Raw genomic sequence first — 8003 nt, 5'->3', positions numbered from 1 at the left:
GAACATTTGTCATACTGTAGTAATCTTTACTCATTACCATTGATGGCAACGTTGCCCTGCACGATTGCTCTAAAAGTTGCTCTGTGTATCATCAGCTTCAGACCACAAGTTTTGGTCCTTGATCCAATTTATTAAAGCTTTTATTTTGAAATTACATTCCTTAAACTTCCATGGATCTTGTTTTTAACCGGCACGTGATCCGGAAATGTCCTCGCGTCTGCAGAAACTGCAGGTCAGCTGACTAGACAACTATAACTAGTGAAATACCAAGTTAGTAGTGAAGACTGTTAGAGAACTGGTTTAACATCAGACATTAGTCTACGTCGTGAAGTAAGACATTAAATAATATGCAATGACATTCACATTTATGTATTTGGGTTTTATTACTTTTGTGCCAATCTGACAGGCTATTTCCATCCAGTGCTACTGCTAGTGGTTAAGGGATAGCCCAGAGTTCAGCCTCCCAGGTAGCTCAGAGTCAGAGCCTATGTCTGAATATTTACTTGTAGAAGGTCCATAGTTCTGTCATCTATGCTCTCTGTTCCTCTTTGTGAATTAATGGTAAAATAGATAGATAGATAGATAGATAGATGGCTCCAGCCCCTCGCGACCCTGTACACAGGATAAGCGGCTGACGACGGATGGATTTCTTGTCCCCGTCAAGGGGAGATATTTATTATCTTTATCTATTGTCAATTTATATTCTATACATATATAAAGAAAAGGAAGACATTTAAACATGAGTTTCTAGAAGTTTATACCTTGTAAAATACTTTCTGGTCAAGTTGGGTTAGGATAGGAAAGATACTGACATTATGTGCTCCTACTTTGATCTGTATGAAGAAACTATAGTCTATTTATTCTGGCATTGTATTTACACCAAGAAACTGTGGAAAGATGTGAATTAATTTGTAACTGATAGCCTAGTATTTACTGTGATTTTGTACATTTTAAACCTAACTGTATAAAAATGTCATTTTTGGTTTTACAAATGGTGAATGTTTATTATAATTATATCCACAAATTCACTAATACCAAGCCAAATTCACATAAGTAAGAAATTAAATTATATAACGTTATTGGAAAAATAACCTCGTTCCAAAAAAAGAAAGCTATTAAAACGGTGAAATTATGCATTTTACACAATAAATTTGTATGGGGGTTTTGGGAGTTTCAGTGGACCCAAAGATCGCTATGGACCCGAGTACAGAGAGTAGATTAAGTGTACTTCTCTGTTTATTATCTTTTCAAAAATAATTGTAACTCAATTATTTGCTCAACCCCTCAGCCTGTTTTTATTTTCCATTTAACTCTTTTAACCCTGATTGTACACTGCACTGTAACTTTTATTATATTTTAATGTGAATTTTTTCAATATCCCTATCTTGCTTATAAACTTTTTTATATTTCCCTGTTGCTTTTATGTTTTATGTAAAGCACTTTGAATTACCTTGTTGTTGAAATGTGCTATACAAATAAACTTGCCTTAGAGCATGGAAGTTGTATCTGAAGTGCTGCCTGGCAGGTGATTTTCAGGGCAAAATAGTCCCACAACCAACAGCAATATAGGTGTCGCTTGAGTATCGCGTCATGCTAAATGCGACGAAGAGTTGTCTTTTCCACGCTGTTGACAGAAGTCGCAGCCTGTGTGCCTTTTAACTCTCTTTTCATATTAAATCATGGAGAAAAAAGGCTCAAACCCCTTAAGGAAGAAACCTAAACCCGCGAGGATGAAAGACGGCGCCGACCCCGTCAAAAACTTCGAGAAATGGAAGAAAAAATACAATAAAACGAAAGCACGAGTGAAGCGCGAGCGAGCGCATACGAAGAAGCCCGAGTGGCAGGTCGAACGGGAGTACATCGACAGGCTTGTTAGCAGATACGGCGACATAAACGCCAAGGAGGCTATCAAGTTTTCAGACTTCCCCATTTCAAAGAAAACCTTGTTAGGTTTGCAGGAGGCCCAGTACAGACAGCCCACAGAGATCCAGAGGCAGACTATCGGATTCGCTTTGCGAGGTAAAGATGTCCTCGGCGCGGCTAAGACTGGGTCTGGGAAGACTTTAGCCTTCCTCATACCGGTGCTGGAGTGTCTGTACCGCCAGCAGTGGAGCTCCATGGACGGCCTCGGTGCTCTCATCATATCCCCCACCAGAGAGCTCGCCTACCAGACCTTCGAAGTCCTCCGCAAGGTGGGTAAGAACCACGAGTTCTCCGCAGGGCTCATCATCGGCGGGAAAGACCTCAAGAGTGAGTCAGAGAGGATCCACCGCACCAACATTGTCATCTGCACCCCGGGCCGGCTGCTCCAGCATATGGACGAGACGGCCGCCTTCCACGCCTCCGACCTCCACATGCTGGTCCTAGACGAGGCAGACCGCATCCTGGACATGGGCTTTGCGGATACTCTCAACGCCATCGTAGAGAACCTCCCCACGTCCCGGCAGACGCTGCTGTTCTCCGCCACGCAGACCAAGTCGGTAAAAGACCTGGCCAGGCTCAGCCTCAAAGACCCAGAGTACGTGTGGGTTCACGAGAAGGCCAAGTTCAGCACCCCGGCCACCCTGGAGCAGAACTACGTGGTGTGTGAGCTCCACCAGAAGGTCAACATGCTCTACTCCTTCATCAAGAGCCACCTAAAGAAGAAGATCATTGTCTTCTTCGCCTGCTGCAAGGAGGTGCAGTACCTGTTCCGGGCCCTCTGCCGTCTCAGACCCGGCATGCCCGTCCTGGCTTTGCATGGCAAGCAGCAGCAAATGAAGAGAGTGGAGGTTTACAATGATTTCCTCAGGAAGCAGAACGCCGTGCTCTTCGCCACGGACATAGCCGCCAGAGGCCTGGACTTCCCCGCCGTCAACTGGGTGCTGCAGTTTGACTGTCCTGAGGATGCAGACACCTACATACACAGGGTGGGCCGGACTGCCAGGTACAAAGAGGGGGGAGAGGCCCTGCTGCTGCTGCTTCCGTCCGAAGAGAAGGGCATGGTCGGCCAGCTGCAGGAGAAGAAGGTTCCCATCAATAAGATCCAGGTTAGACCTTCCCACAGCGTCACAGTCCACACAGAGTGAGTGGGGAAATAGGAACCAGTGCACAGTGTCATCCACCACAGCACAACTCAGATCTGTGGTCATTTAGGCTGTAGTTCTCTTAAAAATCTTTATAAAACAGTACTGGAGGAAGGAGTCAATAAGTTCACACTGCTACATTTTCTTCAGCGTAGTCCGCTCATTCAGCATTCACCAGACTTGAATATCTTAATGAACGATAAAGTTCCGGAATCCGTCTGTATGTTGAGTAGTTTCAGCTGCACTACAGTCATCCTCAATCATCTCCAACATAACTATGACAAATGTTCCATGAGTGTGACTAATCACCTTGATATAAACAGTGATTCCTGCAGTAATGTAGCCCAGGGTAAATGTTTCAGTGCAACTGCTGCCAACCTGACAGCTGCCTTAACGTGCACAGAGTCACAGTGTTATAAATAGGGATGGGGATCGATACCCGGTTCTAAAAGGACCCGGTTCCAAACTTTCTCAAAACCCGAAAATCAATAAGGCTTATCGATACTGCTATCGAGACTAGCGGGTCCTATAATGTAACGTTATCTCTCGAACGTCAAACCTGATTTAACTTAAAACGCAATGAATAAGAAAACTACTGTCTTTTTAGTGATGGTAGGGCTGGACGATATGGCCAAAAATGTTATCACGATAAAAGGTTTCATATCTTTTGATATCAATAATTATCACAAGTATCAAATTGTTATTTCTTTCGAGTTTACAGGCTGATTTATTCCCCTGTGTGAAAGTTGAAGAAACCTGATGGTCACTTGTGGTTTAAATTCTTCTTAATGGTCAACACTTGATGCCAAACAGTGGATCACTTCACAAATCTGGGGCAGAACATTTAAAACAATTCTGATAAAATCTTTGTCAACAAATATGCACAACTAAAATTAAGCTTAAGCTTTTTTTCAGTCCTTTTTTCCTCAACAAAATAAACATTGATTAAAAAAAAAAAAAATGTCCTAATTTATGTATGATTCAAATAAAGAAAGAAAAACACTTATTGAATATTTATTGAACGTTTGTTATATTGTTATTGAAAAAAAATGATTGCGATAATTATTGTTCTATTGTCCAGCCCTAATTGTCCGGGCCGGTTTTATACCACTTAAACTGTTTATCAACAGGCTGCAGCCTCTACTGCTCTCTGTTGGCTCCTACACACACACACACACACACACACACACACACACACACACACACACACACACACACACACACACACTCCTCATACCGTGCAGGACTACATCATGCCCGTTGGGTCTGGTCTTATAACGTCACCAAATAATGGTAAAGTATCACTAAAGACTCGGATCTTTAAGCGGTCTCAATAATGGTATCGGTATCAATAAAAATCAACAATCCCCATCCCTAGTTAGTCCTTAATGCAGAATATAGATTTTTATTCTGAGCTGAAGATGAATCCACATCCAGACTTGCATCGATGACAGAATGATAATAAAAGCGGTCAGGCTAAAGATCATGTTTGGGTAACAAACTAATATCTAACAAGGATTTCAGTCTTTCTGAAGATGTACACTTCTGCACATGAATGCATTCTGATGTGCTTTGATATCGACTGTATGAGTGAAGAAATGAAACGGTGTGTTAGACAGCTGCTTCAGGCTTCGCACGAGTAATCAGACAGAAACTCAAAGTTTGTTGAAGCAAAGCTTCACAGCGTAAGTTGCTGTAGTTACTGATCTAGGGTTTATCTGATCTCAGTCTCTGAAACAGAAAACCCCCATTTCAGGCTAAACATACTCAGAGTTTTCACTAAACCTGCCTTCTGAAACAGGGCCCAGGTCTGAGTGTTCCTCACATCAACAAATATTTCATTGTTTGTTTGATTTCTAGGTGAATGCAGACAAACTGCAGAATGTACAGCAGAAGCTGGAGGCCTTCCTGGCCCAGGAGAAGGAACTGAAGGAGAGAGCCCAGAGGTGTTTTGTTTCCTACCTGCGCTCCGTCTTCCTGATGAAGAACAAAGAGGTGTTTGATGTCTTTAAACTCCAGATTCAGCAGTACGCAGTTTCTTTGGGCCTCGCTGTGGCTCCGAGGGTGCGCTTCTTAAATAAAGCTCAGGCACAGAGAGCTGAGAAAGAAGGACAGAGAGAGGAGGAGCAATCCGAAGAAGAGGGAGAGCTGAGAAGCTTTAAGGCCCAACTGAAAGGAAACGTTCCAAATGAGGAACATCAGAGCTCAGAGTCAGAAGATTCAGGCGATGAGGAGGAGAGCGGCGTTGAACAAGAGGCGGATCGACCTCTAGGTGCAGTGGATGAGGATGATGATGATGATGATGATCTAAGAGATTTGGACCTGCTGACAGTGAAAAGAAAGGATGTCTTCAATCTGACAGCGGACGAGGAGAGTCCGGAGGAAGCTGTCCAGGGCCCCAAAATGAAAACCGAAAAAGAGACGAAGTTTAAAGAAGCTAAAAAGGTCCTCAAGAGAAAATTCCAAGTCAACACCAAAGTGGCTTTCAGCGAAGAAGGACAGGCCGTGCAGCTGTGGCCGCCAGTCCAACAGGCAGTGACTGCAGAGGAGAACGAGGGGGAGGAGGAGGAGGTGTCAGGGATCAACGTGGAGAAGGCCAGGGAGAGGCTGAAACGTGAGGACCAGGAGTTTGACAAGCATGAGTACAGCCGCAAAGTGAAAGCCAAACACCGAGAGAAGAGGCTGAAGGCAAAGGCAGCCCGGAGGGAGGCCAGCAAGCAGCACGGGCAGAAATCTGACGAGGACGAGGAGGACGAGGTGGTGGCGTACCTGGCCAATCACAGCGAAGACGAGTTCGACCCCAGCAGCCTGCCGGACCCTGACAAACTGCGCACAGAGGAGGATGAGGAGGACGAGGAAGAGGAGGAGATATGGTCAGCTAAACGGCAGCATAACAGTGAAAGCAGCGACGAGGAAGAGGAGGATCTCACAGCACGGAAGAGGAAGAAGGTGAGGCAGCAGGATGATGAGCACACAGCTCTGGACACTGGTCTCTCTCTGGCCGAAGACGAGGAGTTGGTCTTACAGCTGCTAGGAGGACGAAGGTAGAAAACAGAGGAGTCAGAGGTTGCAAATATTCTGAACTCTTCAGCTGACCAAAGTTCTAACAACAAGGTTAGCTGAAGTTCCAGACTCCATGCTGATTCTGCCCAGTGTGTGTGTTCGCACTGGTTCACCTCCATGTATTTGGAGGACTCAGAAATCCTGACTTTTAGTCTATTGTTTGGGTCAAGCTTTAAATACTGGATCCTACAACTCCCATAATGCAGCCAATACTGTGTCTTTGTTAAAACCCTTTAAAACTTTGCTTCAAATCTTATTTGTCTGTAACATAAATATACAGGACTAAATCAGCGACACTCAGAGTGACACATGTTTGACTGTGTGGGTGAGGTTTCATCTGATTTGATTGATTTCTTGTGTATCAACTCAACTTAATCATCAGAGGGACTGCATGCCTTTTGATGACCTGTACTGAATAATTATCATCTAACTGTCTTATGTTATCAAAGTAATTTAATAACAGAATGCTATCACCATTTTGAGATGAACTTTGATATTGAGTTATTCTATTAAATCATTTGTATTGCTCATTTCAGTGTTTAATGGTTTGAAATTAATTTGACCTCCTATTCATGAGAGCTGCATTCATATGTGTAGATATTTGCAGGTCTGGAAACTCAGTTGTTAACACTGTCATGAGTTAATGTCTCAGTCTGTATCAAACAAACTAGTTTGTCCATCATAATGTCGCTCCTCATCCAGACTCATTCCAGTGTTTCAGGTGCCAAACCCTAAGAAGCCATGAAAGAAGGGGATGCAGAATGTTTGTTTTGTGATGAGCCATTCTCTGCTACTTCTGGGCACTGGGTGTGATGTGAGCAGTGTCAGAGGTGGAGTTCACAGGTCATGTTCAGACGTAACTGGAGCTGAATTCATTGGCGACCTTTTGTCCTTTTAAGTTAAATAATGTAAATCTGTAAATAATATTAACTTAGCGTTTGTTTGTGTTTAATGTTTCATTCATTTTCAATCAGTTATATTCCGATTAATTTATTTATAAAATAACATGACAAACTATTAAAAACATTATTTTCTTTCCTACATATTCTTAACCTTTCTTGTAAATATAAAAATTTTAGATCAGTCTGTCTAGGTTAGGCGAGTTTAGGTCACAAATTCTAAACATTATCTTCCGGCCCTTTATTGCAATACTAGAAGTTACATAGTCACTAAAACAGAGACTCTGAGCAGAAAGTCACAAAATCATTTATACTTGCAGCCACTCCCGTAACGGTTAAGCTTCTCACCCTGTTCAGGGCTGATACACACCTCTTCATCTAGACATGGTGTCCCTTCACCCACACTGACATCATCCTGGACTCTTCACCCCAAACTGACATTTAGCTAGGACTTTAAAGTTTCCCGTTATGCGTGTATTTTACGTTGTTTATCCTTAAGACAAGTTTCGCTTCCCCATCAGTTGAAGATCACGCATAGTTACTTTGCACAGCCCACAACTCATTGGTCACACACAGGGTAGCTTGTACTTTTCTACTGATCGCACAGTGTGCACATGGTGCAACTTAAGTACAGGAAACAGGCTGTCAGAGAGTCACTCACCGTTCTAAGCTGTTTTACTTCTTAGTGCAGGTTAATTTTAGTGATGTCTGTCTACACCTGACTTCTTCTGTCAGGACTGTAGCTGACTCAGCTTTTCTTTTCCTAGGCCTTGGCTTCTGTATCCTTGGCCTGGGGGACAACTCCAATATATTTTTTGTTGTACTACTGGTACAGCAATGAATAAAAAGATGGTTATTGGTACAGTAACACTTATTTCAAAATCAACTCTGTAGGCATCTATATATTTCCTAAAATGAGAGTAAGGTCACTGGAGACCTGTGGCTGCTGCGTAGGATGTGAGGAGGATGTTGTGAG

At 43.1% G+C, this 8003-nt stretch overlaps 2 protein-coding genes across 2 annotated transcripts in view; both read left to right on the top strand.

The window, feature by feature from the left end:
• The window catches only part of LOC119901268 (G2/M phase-specific E3 ubiquitin-protein ligase-like), a 175634-nt gene that overhangs the window by 62394 nt on the left and 105237 nt on the right, over positions 1-8003 (top strand). The window lies entirely within an intron of this gene.
• On the top strand, positions 1589-6659 carry ddx10 (DEAD (Asp-Glu-Ala-Asp) box polypeptide 10). The gene is made up of 2 exons (XM_038716858.1): positions 1589-3029; positions 4926-6659. Exons 1-2 carry the CDS (start codon positions 1680-1682, stop codon positions 6111-6113), a joined length of 2538 nt encoding a protein of 845 aa, XP_038572786.1. The 5' UTR covers positions 1589-1679; the 3' UTR covers positions 6114-6659.

Source organism: Micropterus salmoides, unplaced genomic scaffold (assembly GCF_014851395.1).
Source record: "Micropterus salmoides isolate LMB-PRFRI ecotype aquatic unplaced genomic scaffold, ASM1485139v1 Ms_hic_scaffold_13, whole genome shotgun sequence".
Classification (NCBI taxonomy): domain Eukaryota; kingdom Metazoa; phylum Chordata; class Actinopteri; order Centrarchiformes; family Centrarchidae; genus Micropterus; species Micropterus salmoides.
This window is presented reverse-complemented; position numbering and strand designations above follow the sequence as displayed.